General features: G+C 41.6%; 1 protein-coding gene and 1 long non-coding RNA gene across 2 annotated transcripts in view; one reads left to right on the top strand and one right to left on the bottom strand.

The window, feature by feature from the left end:
* The window catches only part of LOC127185723 (uncharacterized), a 76,625-nt gene extending 59,660 nt beyond the window's left edge, over positions 1-16,965 (bottom strand). Inside the window, exon 1 of the long non-coding RNA XR_007830214.1 lies at positions 16,825-16,965. This is a non-coding gene — a long non-coding RNA (uncharacterized LOC127185723). The remainder of the gene's footprint in view (positions 1-16,824) is intronic.
* Positions 1-18,620, top strand: part of Gpc3 (glypican 3) — a 352,553-nt gene extending 333,933 nt beyond the window's left edge. Inside the window, exon 8 of the mRNA XM_051142244.1 lies at positions 18,071-18,620. Within this exon, the coding sequence (XP_050998201.1) occupies positions 18,071-18,240 (170 nt within the window). The 3' untranslated portion in view covers positions 18,241-18,620. The remainder of the gene's footprint in view (positions 1-18,070) is intronic.
* Positions 18,621-22,043: the final 3,423 nt, after the last annotated feature.

Genomic DNA, 22,043 nt, shown 5'->3' with positions numbered 1-22,043 from the left:
ATATTGGAAGCCCTATGAGTCCCGAGGATATTTAAAGGGAGACGCAGTGTAAATAGGATGAAATTCTTAAGCAAGATTACTGATATGACAGGACTAAAGAGCTTGGGAGTGTGTGAAAAGTGCCTCTTTTCTTCCCTTTAATAAGTCCATTACTTGCACTTGGGCATATTTTAAGGTCCTTTTCATGCTGAATCTAGACCTGAGCATGCTTTGCATTTCAAGCTTTGTCTATCAATCAGTAGAAGCCAAAGTTATTTCTGCTTTAAAATAACAGGAGCCAGGAACAGCTAATCTCTTTTCATTCTGAGTCCCTTACATTATTTTACCAGGACAAAGTTTGTGTTGGCTACAAAACAGGCCATTCACAACATCCAAAGAAGGAATTTAGGTAAGAATGAAGAGAGATTGTAGGATGTATAAAGACTCCCTCTCCTGAGGCCATTAAGAAATTCCAAATTGGCAAGGGTTTGAATAGTGACATTGCATTAGCCTTGCTAATTTCAGTAATTCAAGCTGATAGTCTCGCTTTATGAGGGCTCTTGGTTGAAAGCGGCCCATCAGCACAGTACCATTCCTGGTGTGTTTCTCTGCTAAGGTGAGCCGGTATTTTAAGACAGGTGATCAAGAGAGACAGTAACCAGCACAAGGACACCTTAGTCAGAAACTCTTCAGAAAGCAATTCCTGCCTTGCTTTCCTCAGCAAAACCAGTTAGGCTTCACTTCTCTTTCTCTAACCAGGAATGAGAATAGGAGACAGGCAAGATTTGTCACTCCCTCAGCTCCTTGCATCTGACCCCTTTGATGATTTCTGTCTGGCTTCTTAATTGTGTTCCTTTCAATAATTGTGAAAGGCAAAGAAACCCTACCAAGGTTTTCTTTTCATTTTATCTTTAATTAGCAGATAATGCATATGTTTATGGGATACAATCTGATGTTTTCCTGTATGTTTATAATGTAGAGTGGTTGGATTTTTTTCTTAAATAATGGGAGTATGTTTGCTCTTCACTTTATAAGATGTGCAAAGAAACTGACAGAATGGTAATAGCAAAAAAAAAAAAAAAAAAAAAAAAAAAAATCCAATGGAAAGGAAGCTTCTTTTTAGAGGAGTCCACATTTAAAGCACATTCTCCTAAATCTCTCAACTAATCAGCATCATGCATGCTGGCAAAGTGTACAGAAGGCAATCTTCAGAGCCTCCCAAGCAATGTAGGATGGTGGCCGAGTGTTTGAAAGAGTGTAGAGTTTCATCTGAAGAACAGCTGCACCTCACTGTGCTTGTACTCAGATATACCAAACACCAGATACCAACAAGCCAAGCAGACCTTGGATGTGGCCCCAAGCGTAGCGATAGCGAGAGCCTTGGATGACAAGGCACATTGGCATCCCAGGCCTTCTGCACATCCGGCCCAAGGTTACTGACTTAGCTTTCTTTATAGTCTGTCAATGATTGAGACCAAAGCACAGAGCTTTGCCCCAATGCTTCAGCTCATTAGCAATAAAGTTTAAAAACAGTGGGACATAGCAAAAGAGAATGGATGTAAAAGGAGGGGAGAGGAGCATGTGAAAGCATGAGTGGTCTTATGTTCCAGAATGTTTCCCAAGAAATACTCATAGTTAGACTAAGCACGTAGCATCTTGCTGGGTTTGGTGGTGAACACTTGTTAATCCCAACACTGGAGAAGTTGAGGCAGGAGAATCAGCACAGCCTGGACTACATATCCAGAGACACTGTCTCAAAGCACTGGTGCCAAAAAATGAATCATATGCTTGTTAAGGTTTACAAATATTTCCATATCCTGTATCATTGTCACATGAGAAGAAGTAAGACAGCTTTCAAGCAGAGCAGTATGGGTCAGGGGTCATCGGTCAGTTTGCCCCAGGTTTTTTTTTTCTTCTTAGATCCTCTACACGCTATGCTCTTGCTTAGTTAGATTCCCAGGGCTCTTTGTTCATGCCTCTCTTATGGCACTTAGCACATTCTAACTCAGAGGGCAAAGCTATTTTGGGATTCAAATCATCTGCCTCACAAGATAGAGCATTCCAGGAGGCCAGGACTTGAGTTTTCTTCTGCCATCACACCTGTCACCATGCCTAGCAAAAGACAAGGGCCTGGGTCCTTCTCACTGCTCAAGGACAGACAGCCTGGGCTACATATCCAGAGATTCTAGCCCAAGGTCCTAGCGCCAACAATGAATCATATGCATGTCTGCCTCCTTCTATATAGAGCTCTGTGAGAGTAGATTCCACAGCGTATCCAGTGTCCTTGGGGCCTGTCTGTCTGGTTCCTAGTACATTAATAAGTGTTCCTACCACTCAAGAAATGATTAATAAATCAATTGAATATGCTTAATACACACCCTTCTTTTCATCTATGGCTGCTACAACCCTCGTTTGTCCACTTCAAGACATAGTGATCACACAAGTAAACACATGTTTCTGTGGACTCAGGTACTGGTAACAGAAACCACAACTACACACCAAATATTTTCATCATTATTTTTCCTGTGAAAGAGAAGTGGCCAGGGCTGGAAGTGATTTTAGGGAGAGACGCCATGACCGGAAGGAGAAAAAGCAGTAAGGTGAAGAAGGCAAGCTGAGATCGACTGGTAGGTGAAGAGTTCTACCTGTCTGTTTTGAGACCTCTGAACCCTCTGTGTTGCCTGCCTGACTGGAGCATGGGAAAGATGAACGCTCCCCCCCCCCTTAAAAAAAAACTAAATAGAAAGGGGGCCTCTTAAACTTGGTCTTAGCCTCAATAGAAAGGAAAAAGGACTTAAGGATTACTTGCCTTGTTGTTAGTCAAATGGGGGGCTTCAGATTTCTCCCCTGGGTGACCTAAACTGTAATCTGTCTCTGTGGCCCTCTCTTAATACTTCTTGCATTTGTAAGGAAATTATAGTGACTAGAGAGGCTCGCCTTACTTCTTCTAATCTCTTGGTGGAGAAATTAAAAAGACAACCAGAAATTGCTGTCCAACTGGAATTCTACATGACATAGGGAGAAACAATTGGGACAATCAATTGAGGAAAACAATCTTTCTTTAACGGGCCTGTATCTTTAATCATGGTAATCCCTTTGGTGAATTGCTTTGTTGGTTGGTGTTGCATACCTAATTACAGCGTGCTCACTTTGAGTTTCCCCCTTACACATTGCTTGTTGTTTGTGTGGTTGTGGATTTTCAGGCTGAGGAACAAACTAAGTACCAGAATTAAACTCTTATCACCAAAAACTCCCGAAAGGTCTCAGGACCACAATGTCACCCTTTTTGGAAGTAAATCAAAGGTCACTAGACAAATATATGTTCTTTAGCACTTCCTCAGAAGGATCCATTTTCTCTACCTTGTTAATGATTTTAATTGTCTTCTGTCCAAAGTATTTTCAACATCTTAAAGTTGTAAAGATAAAAGAGATGGTGCACGTGGTTCCAACCAATAGCCATAGAAGTAGCACACATAGCAGCATTTCATCCCCCAACCAATTTATTGAGCATAGAGACATCGTGGTGTGCTTAATGAAGGCACTCTGTTGTCTAGCCATATTCAGGAACAGGTGACTGTGACTCCCAGTTTATCTTTCACACAATTCTGCACAGCCAGCTTTTTAATATTGTGAAACTGCCATTTTAAATGAATGGTTTCACAGATAGTTTTGTTTGTTGGTTGGTTTGGTTTGGTTCTTTGAGAAGGAAAGTGGTCTTACTGTATTGCCCAGGCTGCACTCAAAGTCACAGCCTTCACACATGTCTGAACCTGCCAAGTAGCTGAGATTACAGCCGTACATCACTATGTCTGATTCCAGATAGTTTTCAAATATCTCTTGCACTGTGGTAATCTTATTCTAAGATGACGTTCACCACAATTCCTCAAATTGTAATGTTCCCTTGATATCATTCTCTGCATTATCTTCTTTAGGGAAAAAAAAAAAAGCATTAGCCGTCCTCTCAAAATTCCTTCCTCCAACCAGTCTGTACTGCCTTCTGCTCTGTTACCCTGCAGCTTGACCATATTTGGCTGTCATTGCTACACGCTACGATGAAATAGACCCCATGGACGTACATCGCATGCCAAAGGCATATATCAAAGGATATTCACTGAAGCAGTTTTTATAGAGGAGAAATCAGAAACAACCTCAATGCCTAGCCATGGGAAATGGCTCATTATTATGCTCACTGTATGGAATTCCTTGCAAAGGTTCAAAAGAATGAGGTCATTCTACAAATATTAACACACAACAATTTATGAGATGTTAGAATCTGAGTGTATATGTGAATGTCAAACACATTCACCAGTAATTGTCACTGGGAAGTTGTCAGAGGAAATGGTGAGATGGAATGGATATGTGCACTTGTGCATTTTTGGGTTTAGACCATGTATATGTTGTTTGGATCTTTAACTTTAAGAATGTATTCGTGGAAATCCCGTGTGGAGGATTTGTGAGAATGTAAAAGAGGCTGAGAAGTTGGCTCACTTGCTGCACAGTCTTTAGGATTTGAGTCCCCAGGACCTACATAAAGCAAGAGTAGGTTTTGTGTGTGTGTGTGTGTGTGTGTGTGTGTGTGTGTGTGTGTGTGTGTGTGAAACCCAGGGTCCCTCTCAAGTGCTGGGAGGTGGAGACAAGAGAGTCCCAAGAAACTCACAGGCCAGCTAGCCTGCATTGTACAGTAGCAAAATAATAGGAAGTGAAAAGTGATCCTAATATTGTTATTTGACTACCAGATATGCATATATGCACATAGCAAGGGTGAGTCTGTACTCCCACATCTGAACATATATATGTCCACCCATATACACATCAATCATGCACATAGAAAAATTCAAATTAAAAAATGAAGAGCCAAAAATAGAATTATCCTATGTTCCAGCTATAGTCTTTCTAGATGTATACCCTAAAAGATCCATAGCCTACCACATATATTCACATATCTAATGTTTACTGCTGCTGTGATCACAACAACAAAGAAAGAGAGCCAGCTTAGGTGCTCAAAAATAGATGAACGGGTGAAACTGTGATATATATATATATATATATATATATATATATATATATATGTATGTATGTATGTATGTATGTATGTATGTATGTATGTATGTATATAATGGCATTTTATTCAGTCATGGAAAAGAATGAAATTATGAAAAATTCAGGAAGATGCTTAGAACTGAACTTTATATTAAGTAAAGTAACCCAGACATCTCATCTTCTCTCTAATACATGGACCCTAGCTTATACCAAAGTTCTATAGATGCACTCTGATGGAAGCTGCACACTTCAGTAAACCCACTGAACATTGGAAATTTACTTGAAATTGATAGGTTTTATGATAGGAAATTTTTACTTTAAAGTTGTTAATTATATAAACCAGAAAAAAAAAAAAACAATACTTTGAACTTTAGTTTGAGAGACCTCTATTTCCAAGGGGCACCTTCCAGAATGATCTTTTCTTAATTAGTGTGGGGAAAGGCTCTCTTTTTTTCTATGTTTTAATGCACTTTAACATGGATTCTTTATTGACCCTGAAATGACTCAGATTGTCCCTCAAAAGACTATCACTCATTTTATGGTATTTGTGACATGGTGCTTTGCCCTCAGCCATTTTCCTCCTTAATTCTAATTAACCAATTATGAAATATATTTGTTTGGCTGACAGACACTTTGATGTGTTCTGTAGTTAGGTAACAACATAATGGAAAATGGCTCTCCCTTTTTACTTATAAAGAACCAGGACTGCCAATGGTCATATTTAAATCGTGTTCATTTCTTGTCATCTGCATCTTCTTTTAATTTTGGTGCACCATCTTCCTTCCTGGCATTTTTTATATACTCCTCAGTGTGCTGTCACACTTTGTAGTGCAATTCTCTTTCTCCCCTTCACATCTTTAGAGCCCTGGGCCAGGTCACTTGGTACCCTTTTGACCCTTCCCAGCCTCACTTTGCACTCACCTACTTGGCTCTAATGTGCAGAGCATCTGGCCTTTTCTCCTCAGTTTGCCTCCCTTTCCACTGGGCCCTTCTGGCCTAGAGCCTAAGCATGGTCCTCAAAGAACTTTTCTCCAGCTAATGCCTCTTCTTTTCTTCCTGTGCCCCAAGGGATGGGTACCCCTGCACAGCTGAGCTGAACTCGGTGTCTACCACCTGGGAATTACAAATTGTTCTTCTGGGAGATTCAATGTAAACAAGTCTTGAGTAGATCATTCCATCGTCTTTTGCACAGGAGTGCCTCCATACTGTTGCCCACGCTGTACATTTCACAATGCCAGATACATGTTTTCATTATTTTTATTTGAATCAGCAAACTGAAAGCCCATGAGATTCTTTCTCCCCACCTTAAACAAATCACCATTTACACCCCTAAAAGTATGTCTTGGTTAATAACTATTTTTTTAATTAATTTATTCTTGTTACATCTCAATGGTTTTCCCATCCCTTGTATCCTCCCATTCCTCCCTCCCTCCCATTTTCCCATTATTCCCCTCCCCTATGACTGTTCCTGAGGGGGATTACTCCCCCTGTATATGCTCATAGGATATCAAGTCTCTTCTTGGCAACCTGCTATTCTTCCTCTGAGTGCCACCAGGTCTCCCCCTCCAGGGGACATGGTCAAATGTGAGGCACCAGAGTACGTGAGAAAGTCATATCCCACTCTCCACTCAACTCTTTAGCTGACTTAACATCTTCCTCTCCACTGATTCCAAAAGATACTAGTCACTTTCTTTAAGAGAAATTGTTCTCCAAGCAGTCTCTGCATAGGTCATTTTAACCCATTTACCTTCAACCTTCCTCCCTGTCATGAGGCTAACTCTTAAGAACTGCATGAGATTCTAGAATGTCAGTGCTGGAAACAGCTACTTTACCCTCACCTCCCCCCGCCCCCAATTCCGCTCCATGTTTGAATTCCTTCACCAACAGCATACCTAATGGCTGCCCATACTCTTGTGGCCCACCTCCCAAGATTGGATCTGAGGAAAACCTACAAACCTTCCCGATGGTTCTACTTGTCAGGAAGTTCTGTGTTCCTTTTCACCCTAGTTCTCAGTTTACAATCATGGTTTCAAAGTTCTTAATCACTTTTAAGTCCAAATTATTTCCCTCTTTGGAGAAAGGTGAGATCATAAAGCAGCAGTGACTAAAATGGGATGGGAGTACGGCGAGAAGCAGCTAACTCAGAGAAAGAGAGAAGGGAAATAGCAAACGGCCTGATCTGGGTGGAGCTAGAGAGGCAAGAGAGGGAAACTGAGGTAAAAAGCAGTAGTAATACTGAGGGGTAACTAGTAAGAGAATGGAAATACTAGTAGAAGAAACAGAACCTGGCTTAGACATTTACATCAAGTGAGGAAGAACCAGGAACCAAAAAAAAAAAAAAAAAAAAAAAGCATGTTTATTATTCAGATCCAAGAACTGGGAATAGAGCTCAGTGGTAGAACTGTACCATGGCATTCTTGAGTTCCTGGGTTTAATCCTCAGAATTCAAAGGGGCGGGGAGACAAACAAAAGGTAACTGCAGTTCTCCAAAATGCCATACCTGGGTGTCATAGCTCACACCTGTAGCCCCAGCAGTTAGGAGAATGAGGCAGGTGAATCAAAGCCAGTGTAGAGATGGCCCTGAGCTACAGAGTGAGACTGTCTCAAAAACAAAGACAAAAAAATTAAAACTCAAAATCTATCCAATGATTGCAACTTTGCCTTTGCCCACAATATGGAAAAGAACACTGTGGAGACAGGAGAGAAATGTTTGTTAGGGAAAGCTATGATTAAACCAGAGGGGGGGAAATTAATTAGATATGGGAACGATGTTTAGAGATCAATGGAAAGAGGAAATGAAGTGAATTGAGAGATGGAAAGGGGGCTGGTGAAGACGTAGAACTCCTGTGTTAAGGTATTGGACTCATTCTTGTGCCAGCATGCACTTGCATTTTTCTGGCACTCATCTCATGACCCTCTGCAATGAGAAAGGGATGCTGGCAGGTGATACTGAGAGGACTGAAGTCCTTTTGCTTTGTATGATCACAGCGAAGCAGCGGACTTCATTAGCAAAGCTGTCCTTTGATGTCCTAGAGACAGGCATTGAGTCTTCAGTCACAACAGCCCTTACACTTGGGAATCTATGGGGTGTGACCCAGGGATGGTGGATAGATCCCGAGGCAGGGACAGAGGCCCAAAGTATGGGGACACAAATCAAGGTTGCAAATGAGAACTGAATGGAGCCTACTCACTAGAAAACCTGTTTCCTGCTCTGTGTGTCACATACAGTGCTGGCATGTGTCAGCTGTTCTCATAGCAAGGCATCAAGTTCCAGGCAGCAAAAGCAAATACGAAAATAATCTTTGTGGATTCCATCCACAGCACAGTAAACTGATGCTGTGGGTCATGTAAGCTGGCTACTGCTTAGCAGTGCCTAGGAATCTAAGGGCCATGCTTTGAACCCTGCTACTTGCTTCCTGGGCTTCCTGCCATTGACCCTGAATTTGTATTGTCTTCAGCATGGGTCAGTGGTGACTCTTTCCCTTGAGCAAATTCAAAGCATCAGTGCCTGATGGATGGGCATCTTGCAAGTAGATTGCCTCTCAACTCCATGCTCTCAATAGGCTAGGGATGAGTGTCCATTTGGACATTCTTTTATCCAGGCAACAAGCATGTTTTTAAGTTCTGTACCAATCAAATACTGTGTGGGAGCTATGAACACAATAAAAATCATTTCTTACTTCACCAAAGTCATCCTAAGTTGAGAAGGAGACCCTGGAAATGACTAACACTACTATGACGCAAATGGAAGTTTGTGCTATAATAGAAGTACAATTCAGTTGCTACAGAGAAGCTATTGATTTGGGCCAAGGGGAGAAGAGTAGGCTTCCTGGAAGATGTGTTACATGGATGTTGAAGCTTGGAAGATATATTTGTAGGTAGAAGAGGTGGAACGTGGAAAAAAAAAGAAAAGATGGAGAGCTGGGGAGGGAGAGAAGAGAGAGAGAGAGAACAGACAGACATCATCCTAATCAAAGGAAACAGCTTGAAAAAACTTCAAGTCCTTGGCATTTTCAGCATTTGCTAGGACTACAGTATATGATGCCTGGAAAAAAATATATGGGCAGTTTTCCAGTTAGAAAGCAAGGAAACATGAGCCAGAGAAACTGCTAAGGACTTAGGACTCTCCCATGTGCAGTAGTGAGCCATCAAAGTACTGTGAGGCAGGGAGAAATGTGCTCCCACATGTGTTTTTAGGACCAGAATGCTGTCTTATTTCTAGCTGTCACAAAATAGAACATTCATTCCTGGACCCCCCCCCCCCAAAAAAAGTGAGGCATTGTAGAGGAACAGGTATCTTTTATAACTGAGGCATTAAGGATGAGATCAAGGGCCTACAGTGAAGCAAAGGAAAAAATGCCCAGCACCCAGACAGAGAGAGAAGAGCTGCCTGCCTCATGGTAGGGAGGAGCGCTCTCCAGCAGTCCAGATCCACAGGTTGGGTGGGAAGGGGATGGAGTCAAGATGCCAATGTGCGGTCAAGTAAACTGAGAGAAAAATAGTCTCAGTTCCCCAAATCCTGCTCATGATAAGGGAAGAATTTTACAATTGGTGAGCATTTAATGAACAAAATTCAGATGGAACAACTTAGGGAAGGCTTTAAGCTTTCATTTATGAGGACACCTGTCTGCTACTTGATTCCCAGCCTGATGCTCCCACAACTAGCTCTGAGTGCTTTTAGAGACTTGCTTTTGCCCCCTTGGCTGGAGTGCAGGTCGTTTTTTCTTGCTATTGAGCATTTCCAGGCACTGTAAGCATTTTTATCCTTGGATATTCCCTCCCCAACCCCAACTCCAGATCCTCCACTACTCAAAAAAGAAAAGGAAGCTTACTAGAGTTTTCCTATCAAAATAAAGCCCTGTGTTTATGATGGAATCGTCCATCTACTTTCTGTCTCCATACAGGTATCTGTAGTAGACATCTCATAAAAGTAAAGTCATTTACTCATGCATATAATTTTTATCTTTTCTGTTTTTAACTGTTGGGTGGGAGTGTGCACTTGCCTGTAAGTGCCCATGGAGGCCATAGGGGTCAAATCCCCGCGGAGCTGGAGTTACAAGTGATTGTGAACCACCTGCTATCAGTGCTGGGAATGGAGCTCCAGTTCTCTGGAAAAGCAGTTGTGCTCCTCCCCACTGAGCCATCTCTCCAGCTTTCTTCTATTACACATTGTAGACAGATAGACAGGCACACACATGTGCACATAAAATAAAAAGAAATAAAGCTTTTGCAAACATTCTCTTCTGAGACAGTGTTAATAATAACGGCAACGATGATAATAGGGACAATAAATCTAAAGAGTCCCTCTTCATCCTGTCTCTTGGTCCCATCACTTCCTTGAGAATAAGGTAAGTTCTTTGGTGGAAGGAAAGGCTTTGATGGGGTGATTCTTCTGGAGCTTTAGGCAGCCTCAGACAAGGAACACTTACCAACAAGAGTAGAATAATACCGCTTCAGATGAAGGCAGTGACAGTGCTTCTGAGACTGTTGGGGGACAGCCAGCACACATCCTTACTTTCCAGGCTTCCAGGACAGAGCTATTTTCTCTTGGGGACTTGTCTCATGACACATCCAAATAAGTTTAATAGTGGCCCAGGTTATGATAGATTACATAATAAAAACCATGTGCTGCTTCCTAAAACAATTAAGTGAATTTTTTTAAACAGTTGATAGTTCAAATTCCTGGAAACAATTTTATATTAGAAACCTAAACAGCCTGAGCCATAGTTGAGGGCCAATGGTGTTCTCTCCCGACAAGGAAGTCACCAGAGAATGTATTAAGTCACGTTTGGAATTTGAGGGTCAGAATGTTGAGTATGGTAGCAGGTGACCTTGGTTGCCTAACAGTGCTTTTAAGACCTTTTACACCCAATGTGTATCACAGAATAACATCAAATCTCTGCCCCCTGAGGATATGGAACCTAACTGGAAAGACTAACTCAATTAGCAATATTCCATGAAGTTTTCATAGGGTTTGCAGTGTGCTCTTACTTGATCATACAAGTTGACATGTTTTTAAAAATATTTTTTAGATTTATTCATGTACTGGTGTGTATGTGTGTATGTACGTGCATCCATGTACCTGCCTCCATGTGTGTAGTTGCACAATGTGCATGCAAAAGCCCACAGAGGTCTCAAGGGGTCATCAGAGTCATCCTGGAACTAAAGTGATGAATGGTTGTGAGCTGCCATGTAAGTGCTGGGAACCAAACCCAGGTCCTCTGCAAGAGGAACAAATGATCTTAATGACTGAACCACCTCTCCAGTCCCAGCTTTGAATGATTTACTATAAATCCATGTAATTTTCCTCTACTACATCCCTAGAAATTATGCCATGGCTTCTATGCCCATAGCCCAGTGCAATGTAACCTGAAGATATTATACCCCAACTTAAAAAGCAGGCCTATGATGAGAGAGACAATACCTCATGAATGGGGACACTCTACTGTATTCTTTCAACACCCCATTGTTGTAACTAAAAATGTTTTCAAGCTGGAATTAGCAACAAAAAATAAAGTGGAGAATTCACTGCCTAGCTCCAAGAGAGGCTATGGTATCACTGTCGAGTCTTGTATCAGTTATCAAGTAGGCAAGACAGACAGCTCACTTATTTGTCAATAAGGCACACTTTGAAATGTGCCTATTCTCCAAGGGGGTCTCATTAGAAGAATTAAAAAAAAACAAAAGCCTGAAGTATGCCTGTTTCCCAACATCTAATGAAGAAAATCCAGACCTCCACAGAGCCTGGCTTCATTTGCAGAGCCACTCGCTTTTGCTTTCAAGTCCAAGTACTCATTTCACTCCTGAAAGTTCATAAAGGAAGTGGAGTTACTGTGGCAGGAAGGGGGCTTTTGTTGTGATTTGGAAGACAAGGAAACCCAGATCCCGTTTGGGAACCAGAAACCAATGGCAGAGCCCCAGGATGTCCATGTGAATAGGCAGCGAAGTGAGTAGTGTTGCAATGAGTGCCGTTTCCTTGGAGATTGCCCCCAGTTTTATCCTCTGGGGTATGCCAGGCAATGTCCTGAGGTTTCACATACTCATGTCTTAACTGTACACAGCAAATGGAAAACACAGGGATGGATGGCAGTGTTTTTCTGTTGCTATATTAGGGCCAGATTGAAGCCATCTGCTGGAGCAGGCTTGGCAAGGAAGAAACCCCCATGCTTGGCTTAGCAGTAGCATCCTCTTCCCTGCCATCTTTATTTTTAAGGCAGGGTCTTCAGCCAAGGATGACCTTGAACTTCTGATCTTCCTGCTGCCACCTCCCTCGAGCTGAGATTCCAGGCATTGGCCACCACACCCATTTTACACGGTGCTAGAGATTGAACCCAAGGCCTTGGCCATTTGAGACCAGCATTTTAACAACTGAGCCTCATCCCTAGCCTCCCCTCCCTCCCCGCCCACCTGCCATTTTGAGGGCAACCAGAGCTATACTGTTAGTACTGTACTGTCAGTGTGAGTAACGCTCCCATGGCAACTTCTTGATACCCATTTCCTCATCGGATGAGCATTTGCTTGTTGTTATATACTCAGGCCCTCAGACACTTTGAAAGGGCCCAGAGGCGAATCTCATTGACTGCCAAATCCTCCTCCACTGCCTGTGCAGGCCTGCTTGAGAGACCCTCACTCTCAGATCCAGCAACTCCTCTAAAGCATTGTGGGCAGTGGCCTCCATAGGGGTTATTATACCATCTGTTGAAAACAAAACCAGAACAGTGCATCGTGGACTTGTTTATTGCCAGGGACTCTTACCCAAGAATAGGACCCTCAAGAGGCTGGAGAAGTGGCTGGTGGTTACTAGAGAAATATCCTGAGGGAAACAGCATCTGATTGACCTTGTTCTATGGGGAGCCTCGCTTGGAAGAGGCTACCTTGGCTATTGTGAGTGAATGAATGATTACAGCCTGCAGCAGACTATGCCCCCTTTTCCAGGTCCCAAGAGTCTTGACACCAGAAAAAAAAAAAAAAAACTGGAAGGAAGTGTAGGGGTCATCAGTTCAGCACTGTGGTCTGACATGTGGGGCAACTGAAGGAAATGGCTTGTCAGAGGTGAAGTAGGAAGGCTGTGACCAAGCCAGGCCTGGAAATCTAAAGTTCCAGACCCCGGGGGATAGTAAAGCCTCCTTGGGGAATCCAGGAGGAGGTTTTTAATAAGCGGGAATGGAGGACTCTCCTTTCAGAGCTTTGCCCAGTGCAGAAAAGCTTTCCAACACAAACAACAGGCAGCCCCTAATGACTGACTGTTATTGTAAATGGGTCATCTAATCTACAACACAAAGGCCAAGAAGGCAAACCAAAAGTCAGGGCTGAGTGTGTAATTAGTACAGAGAGTTGCAGCTACCCCCTGGGCATAGTTAAACTGATTACAAATAGAAACAGATTTTTAGATGTAGTTTGGTGTAAAAAAATAAAAAAATCTCCTGGCTGGCCCAAAAGGTTCTCACAGAAGAAGCACTCCACTACTCCAAGATAGAAGCAATATGACCCTTTTAAGACATACACCTAACATGATAAAAATATAGGCTGGAAAATATGAGTGATTTCAAATAAAACAGTTTGTGTGGTGTTTCTCAGAATACATCTGGCTTATTGCAATACCGAGTTGTTCCCCTTGGTATAGATTTAGCTTTCTGTAGTTTTTGTTTTAATATGTGCTCCTCTCTGATTCGCAGCTCCTCTTCCAACAGGCTTTTTGTTTCCTCAGGACCAGCTATCTGAGTCTTTCTGGCCTAGGGCTGTAATTCACACTGATAAGAGGGACCTTTCTAAGCACAGAGACCAGTTTGTACCGGTCCTCATGGAGAAACTGTCAGACAGCCCTTCCAGCTGCTTTCACAATAGCTTCACCATTACACATGTACCATCACAGATGGACACACACACACATGCACACACACACACACACACACACACACATGCGCACACACACACACACACACACACACACACACACACACATATATCCGGAAAGTGTACACGCTAGCCTCTCACACTATAGAGGCTCCTTGATCTCATTGAAAATCCACTGCCTACAGTCTAAGTTCTTGATGGTTTTTCTCAGTGACCTACCCAGAAAAGCCGTGTCAGTGAGCCCTGCTGTAGTCATCACCATGTTCCCTGATATAGATAGCAAAGTTGGCCCAAGAAATCATCCCAGATACTTCTGTTTGGGAAGTAGCTTTCCCCTTGGTAATTTGCGTATGCCTTTGGGTGAGCCCTGTCTGTGTTTTGAAGGATGTCTACTTGGTTTAGATATTGGTAAAGTGTCCTTACCACAGTGTGGAATTCCTTGAATGAGTAGCTAAATCTTCCCTCAGTCTTCCTCCGTGGGATACCATACATAGGCTAGCATTGTTTGTTAAAGGATATTGGATTCTATTTCCTCCAACCAAGAATGTCCCTATTTATCTTTGACCAAGATCCTATTCTCCCTCTCTTCATTAATAGTTTCTTATTGTTCTCAGATCCCCTTTTCAGCTCCATTCCTCATGGTGGTGGCCCTGGCCTAAAGTGTTGCTTTGCTGGCCTTCCTGTCAGTATCACCTCAGGCATGGAACCAAGGGATTAAGTGCTAGACTTCTAGACTTCTCTTACTGCTGACTAGAGAGTGACATGCATTCTCTAGTCATAACTTACGTAAGGATATTCCTAGAGGCCATTTAGTGGCCTAGATTTGTGCCTGGGGTTTAATGGCCTTATCCATCATTACTCATTTCTTGGGAAACAAAACTGATAATTTCCAAATCAGATTCCCAAATCAAGAACTCACTCACTGTTCTATAAAATTTAGCAAGGTTTCTTCATCAAGTACGTGGTAAACTTGATGTGGAAACAACGCCTTTTGGTCATGTTTTGGGAGTTCCCTTTTGCGATTTATAGTCAATAATTGATGTTTGTGGTTGTTTTGTTTTTTTGTTTTTGTTGTTAGTGATAAAGCTATTACTACTCCTTTAGTTCTGCAGTATATTTGGTATAAAGAAGTTTTCCAAGAAGCAGTATGGTGGGCCTGAAGAGATGGCTCAGCAGCACCCATGTACTGGTTCCCAGCCATCCCTAACTCCAGTTTCAGGACATGCAATGGCCACTTCTGACCTCCAGGGGAATCAATCCCTCATGTGGTGCACATGCACACAGACAGCCAAAACACTCATACCTAACATTGAAAATGAATACATCTAATAAAAACTTATTAAAATAAAAAAGAAATGTCATGGCTTCATCAGAGGTTACGGTCAGACCCTGGATTCAGATAGTACAGCTGTTGGTTTACCAGCTGTGGGAACATAGATCAAAAATCATCACCCTGAACTTGAGTTTCCTTGCTTATAAAATGAGAATTTCAATACCCACTTCATAAGGTGGTAGGAAAGGTTAAAGTAAGTGAGATGAACAGCACATTGCCTGGTATACGTGAGCATTTAATCATTTAGAGATTATTATTATTATTATTATCATTTTGAAGCATAAGATCCAAGGAAAACGATTAGAGGGCTAAGGACACACTCACTGTACAAGCCTGAGTTCAGTCCCCAGAATCCATGTGGAAAAGAAGCAGCTACTCCTGAGAGTTGCTCTCTGACTTCCACCTATGCATCTACACTCTCACACGAAATAAATAATAAATAAATCGGTAAAACTTGCATTTAAAAGGAGGAGAAACTCCTGGGTTGACCAGAAGTGTTACACCTGCTGTAGCTGCTCCACTCATCAAGACTGTAGAGTGTTAGCGGATTATTTGAAGAGCAAAGCTAATAGAGCAGGAGTGAAGTGGGAACATTAATAGATATTGTTTCATCTCAATGTTGGGCAAGAGTATCATCCAGAAAAGGAATGGTAAAGCAATGCTGAGAGCCCTCTCATTCGGGTCAACCCTAAAAATACCCCTCTTCGCTTAAGTGGAGAAGCTGCCATGAGACCCAAGGCTTGGCTTTCAACAGATCAGCCACATGTGCTCTCTGCTTTAGTGAAATCTGATCACGACCTAAGCCTGCGCTATCCTTGCCAACTGACAGCTGACCCCAGGCCGTCTTGTGTATCCCACATAGTTCACCTTTCAGAGAAAGAGGTCTGATCTCCAAGCAGAGTGTTGCTCTTTGTTCTCCCCCCTTTTTTCTTTTTGTCTATCTGTATGTACCAAGGGGGATCTGGATTACAGCCTGCTAAATTACTTTTCCTGAGGACCAGAGTTCCCTGGAAAACAAGATTTGAATTCCTATCAGCACTTGGGCAAAAGAAACTTGCTTCTGTTTTAGAGGAGTAAAATAGAATCAGATTTATACATAGTAAACGCTGGGTTATCATCTCTTTGGGACACAATGACAGAATTATAATACATGGCAAAATCAAAACATTTGGTTTTGGTTAATATAAGCAGATGATCCAATAGAATACATATTATTAAAATTAATAGGAAAAGTATCAATACCATCACAGGAAAAGGTAGATAATATGGAACTGTTATCCATGGAGAAATATAATTAATAAGCCAAAGCACAGAAAATATTTATCTATGCTGGTGAGCAAATATATGCAAATTAAAGAAACTTGAGATAATGTTTTGTTTCCTTCGGTGAGGCACATTAAAATTGGTTCTCCCATCATCCCTGGTAGTATTACAGGTTGTAATAATCCCTTTGGAAAGGGGAGTCACAGCCTATGAAATCAGACCCCCTTTGGCTTTGGTCTCCTCCATTTTATTTCCTATACTGACCCATGCCAGCCTCAGAGCTGTCCTGGTCTTGGACCTGTTCTGTGAGTATTCAGGACCACATGAGTCCCCCACACTTGCTTCCTGGGACTTACTGAGTATTTTCATGGCCTGTAATAGGAGCTCTTCCTTCCTCTCCTTGCCTTCATCCAGTAGAATGCCAGTCACTTCCTCTGAGCCGGTTGGTTTGCCTCTCAGTGCCCCAAGGGGATCTTTCTGCCCCCTGGCTAGGGGACAGTTGGCGGGTCGGTGTGTAGCTCACATCACCTTCACAAGATACTGAAATAGAAATATTAGCCACTGAGTCAAGGAAAAACCAAAAACAAAAATAAAACTAACAAACAAGGAAGTGGATTGGATCTGGAGATGCAAAATAAAAAAACAAAACAAAAACCTGACCTCTGGACTGGTGATTTTGAATTTTACCTAGAAACCTCAATCTGCTTAGATTTGCCTTCTAGGGGACTTTTGTATCAGACCAGATCAAAGACATCCTGTTTCTTTTCAGAACTATGCACATATTTCATACATAGCAGGCAAAGAATGTCAGACCCAGTAACCTCTCCTTAGCCTAAGTTCATTTGGCATCAAATTACATCCTATGCTTTCAGATATGTCCAACCAGAAGCCTCATTCACCTGAAGGTAGCTAGGAATGCATCCAACACAAATTTATAAACTTGCTTAAGACATTAGGAGAATTTGCTGTGACATTTTCTGGAGGGGGGATAATTTGAACAGTTCTCAAGTGTGAACTTTGTAGGTGATAGTGCTTTATCACAATGTCAAAAGGTTGGACATGCTTGCTCAAAAGATGTGTCTTTTTTGCTGTTGTTGTATTGCTTTTATGGGAGAGGAAACTATATGAAAGAGGAAATATTTGAGGAAAAAATAAAACAACTTTCAACAGAAAATTACCCTGCCCTTCAACACTAACCCCTCTTTCCTTTCCCCAACACACAAGGACAGATAAGTTCGCCCACATAGCACATGTTGATGTAAGTTCTGATGACAATGACCTTGAAGAGTACAGATCTGCCTAGGAGATGTTACAAAGGGCCAGAAACCCCCCGCTGAGTTGTTGGAGGCAAAGTAGAGAGGGGATAGCTAACTGACTCATACCCCATTGCGAAAGAGCACTTCTGGCCATCCCCGTCCACTCCAGATCTTCCAAGCATACCCTGTCCTCCCCAACTCTGGAAGCATACCCTCACTTCCCAAACAAAAGAAAAAATTAAAGTAAGGGTTGCTCACCAGTGCAGCTGGGGGGGGGGGCTGTGAATGGTGCACACCTGATGGGGTATACAGTCCTACAATTCAACTCCTTCTTCTCTTTTGACAGAGCTGGCCTATGATCTGGATGTGGACGATGCTCCAGGGAACAAGCACCATGTGAATCAGGAGGACAACGAGATCACCACCTCTCACAGCAAGGGGAACATGCCGTCCCCACTGAAAATCCTCATCAGTGTGGCCATCTATGTGGCATGCTTTCTCTTCCTGGTGCACTGACTTGCCAGTGTCCCAGTGCCTGTGCTGCCCTGCAGCACCTCGTGGTCCTCCTACATAAAGGGAGCCACCTTCCTTTTTTTTTTTTTTTTTTCTTTTCTTTTTTCTTATCTTCTATGCCTCCTCCCCGCCATTAAGTAGGAAACTAATCATGTGTTACGTTTTCCAAAATTAAATGGCATCTTTATGAGGAAGGTAAATTTTAGTGGTAGGATAGATTGGTTTTTTTTTCTTTGCAAAAAACACAAAAAACAAAAAAAACCTTCAAGTTGTGCCAAATTATTTTCTTACATGTGACTGCTAGAACATGGTTGTCATGTTTCCCTCTTTTCTCTTTCTCTGCATGGATTTCTTTGAAAAAAAATAAATAAACATTCAAATAAAATGGTATTGAGTCCCTTTTTTAAATAAACAATCACATGTTGGGGATTGGTCTGATGGTATGGATTTTAATGCTAATTACGGCCCTCAAGATCTGGTTGCTGCCCAGAGGAGCGCATTCTCACCTGTCTTTCTTGTGTAAACCTTGCTTCACTTAATTTAAAGTGATTGGCCAATTAAAAATGCTGAAGCTTGGGATTTGGCAGAAGAAAAAGAGGCAAAGTTTGGGGTTCACAGGCTGGGGTAGAGTGACCACAAGGTGTGGGCGGGGTGTGTGTGTAAGGGAGTGGTGGGTGGGGCAAAGGATGGCCGAAGCATAACCCAGCAAGGACAACCTATTGGTAAGTTGCTGGGTTGTGTAGCTGAGAGGCAGTTGAATAGCTTAGAGGGTTGAACTGCGCCCAAGCCAAATGCTTTAGCTTGTAAAATAAATCATAGTCTCTCTGTGTCAGTTATTTTGGAAGGTAGCAGGGGTCAAGAAAACAGTTACTTTTTTAGATAAACTCACACAGTCATATACTTCTCCCTTTGTGAAAAATTTCTCCCTCTTATCTGGCTTTCTGTTCAGTATAATCCCAAAATGTCCTTGCAACTACTTCTTTACCCACACCTTCTGAGTGAGTACCAATGCTGGCCTCAAGTCCTGATTAAACCTATCACTCCCAAGGTGCATAGCATCCCAGTGTCCATAGAGAAACCTTAGGTTAGATTATCCTGCCCATGAGACCAAAGGTGGCTCAAAAGAGTTCTGCCATGACTTCTCTGTACAAAAGTCACTTTGGCACTGAAGAGATCCCTGTGATGCTACCTTGCTTCCCTTAAAAGCATGAAGTCTTGAGTTCAATCCCCAGAACCCACACGAAGAGTGCAAGGTGTGCTGGTTCATGCTTGTAATCCCAGCTCCTTGGAAGCTGAGACAGGAAGAATCCTGGGTTTGCTTGCCAGCCAGCCTAACCTACTGAACAAGCTCCAGACCAGTGAGAGATAGTGTCACAAAATGCAAGATAGAAAGCATCTGAGAAACCTAAAGTTAACATCTGACCTTCACATGCACCAGCACACATATGTATATCAGCATACTTATAGACATACAAATGCACACAAATTTAAAATAGAAAAGTTTCTGGGTAGGTTATTTACAAGTCATAAAATTAATAGGCTCCTTTCTTTCTAAGCTAGAGGGGTGGGCCCAAGCAGCACAAAACCAAAGACTTCTCTCAGGTCTTTCCTGCTGTCTTAGGCTTGCTCTTTTGTCCCATCTTTCTTCAAAGACTACAGCATGGTGGGGCTAACAGATGCCCTGGCTCAGGTTGTAAACGTTTCCATCATCAGAAAGCTTATGGTTTCCAAAAGCATCTCTAACCCTCAGTCTCAGTTGGCTTCTTCAGCAGGCACTTACTGAACCCTTGAATGTTTTTAATGTCATAATCATCAGTATAATTTTTGTTCCATGTCAAACATTAAAGTGATATACAAGTAATTCTTGACTAATTGCCTTGACAGCTCTATGAAGGTAGGTGCTATTACCTTGGTGAATTTATAGGCAACGAAACTGCAAGCACGCAGGATTAAATGCATAGCTTTGGTCATACAGGTAGTAAGAAGAACTGGGTTTCCAGCCCAGGAAATTTGGTTCAAAAGAGATATGATGAATGACTATACCATGTGGCTTCCTGCTTGCTTATCCACAATACACACTACGTGGTGAATTCACAACCTCTCAAGGTAAAAATAACTTTTTCTTGTATAAATAATACATGATCATTATAACAAATTAAACTAATCCCCAAATATGCCTAACAGTGAAAGCTACCAAAATCCTATTACTCTAAATTGTGACATCATAAAAATTTGAGGCTTTAACCTTTCATGCATCAATTTACACCCAAACATACATAATTAAATGGGATTATATCATGTTCTTTCCATCATGGACATCATGTGTCATCCTGTTCTCAGAGTTGTCTCTTTGGGGAATACACAAAATCTTGTGTGTCTTCTTCCACATCCGTGATAATAGAAATCACTGGCATTTTCTTTTTATTTTATTTTATTTTTACATATACACTTATATTATTATACATATATACAATAGATTACCTATAGCAAGAAGAACCATGACACAATCAGGAATTACATAAATGTTACATTCTTAGTGTTTTGGCTATTTGTATTTGACAGCCTTGAAGAAGACATCTTTCCTGTCTTTGTGCGTGTACATTTCTGAATGTAAATTAATCTCCATCACATCTTGTCATTATCAACTTAGAACACCTATCTAGACCTAAAAACATCTTAACCCCTAAACAACTAAGCTTCATTGTAAAACTAAGCTACCTGGTCTTCAACTCAGAGACTTGAGAAGGAGTAAACTTGATTATCTAAGTATGCCAGGAGTGCAGGTTGGAGTATCTTCTTCAGCCTTCTGGCCCAATATATCTGGCAGACATATTTGTGAGGCAGGAACTATTGAGGACTTGCTTACCCTGTCTTGGCAGAGTTTGGCCATCAAATCTGCCTGCATCCAAGCTTGCCCTTTTTTTAGGCAGAATTCTGTCTGTAGTAGAAATGAGGACCTTTTGCCCAGTGGCAAGTTTGCCACATTTGAAGCCATCTCTGTAAGGAGGTTCTGTGATGCTCATCATCCTCTTTGAGGTAGGCTGGGTGTTGCCAGAAGTTTACATGTCTCATTGTCAATGAATCTTTAATAAAACATTTTTAAATGCTGTATTGTGCATGTCTCTGGGGTTTTTGAAGACCTTGTCTATCCTTCCTTATCTTTCTATAGAGTCATATCTATCTGCTGCACCTAAGATGTATATTCGTGTGATAAAAGTAGACTAGCAATTGACATGACCATGATTTAATCTACTAACATTTAATTTGTATAACTTATTTCTCCTAAACAGCCTGCTATAGCACTCTCAAAGCATTGGAAGTAAATCTTGTATTATAATTGAGTGAAATGGTACAATAACTCATATTAGAGTAGAAATATATATACATATGTAATGTGTGTGAAGAATAATCTTACATTTGAATTCTATGCCACTGTATCTAGAACTTATTTTCCATCTATATACAAAAATTCTATACCAGTGAATTAAAAATACCTTGTGGGTGACAATTGATGCATTAAGTTGAAGAGTAAATTCACTAATCTACTTTGTGTTCTATCTTCCCTATATATTTCTATATTCCCCCTTCTTTCTTTTCAACCCCATTCTCCAAACAGGATATCAATGTCCAGTATGCTGCAAGGAATGCAACCTGTCAGGTCTGCTCCAATGTCAGTGTCTGGTTCTTTTGTTTTGAAACATATAACTTCTCCCAAGCATTATACAGTCCTAAAATTATAATTGTATAAAAGGTGTGCATGATACACAGAACAATTAAGGCTGGACTTCTGCTTTTGTATGAGCAGG

The sequence above is a fragment of the Acomys russatus genome, chromosome X, assembly GCF_903995435.1.
Source record: "Acomys russatus chromosome X, mAcoRus1.1, whole genome shotgun sequence".
Classification (NCBI taxonomy): Eukaryota; Metazoa; Chordata; class Mammalia; order Rodentia; family Muridae; genus Acomys; species Acomys russatus.
Note: the sequence above shows the minus strand (reverse complement) of the source record. Positions and strands in the feature narration are given on the sequence as shown.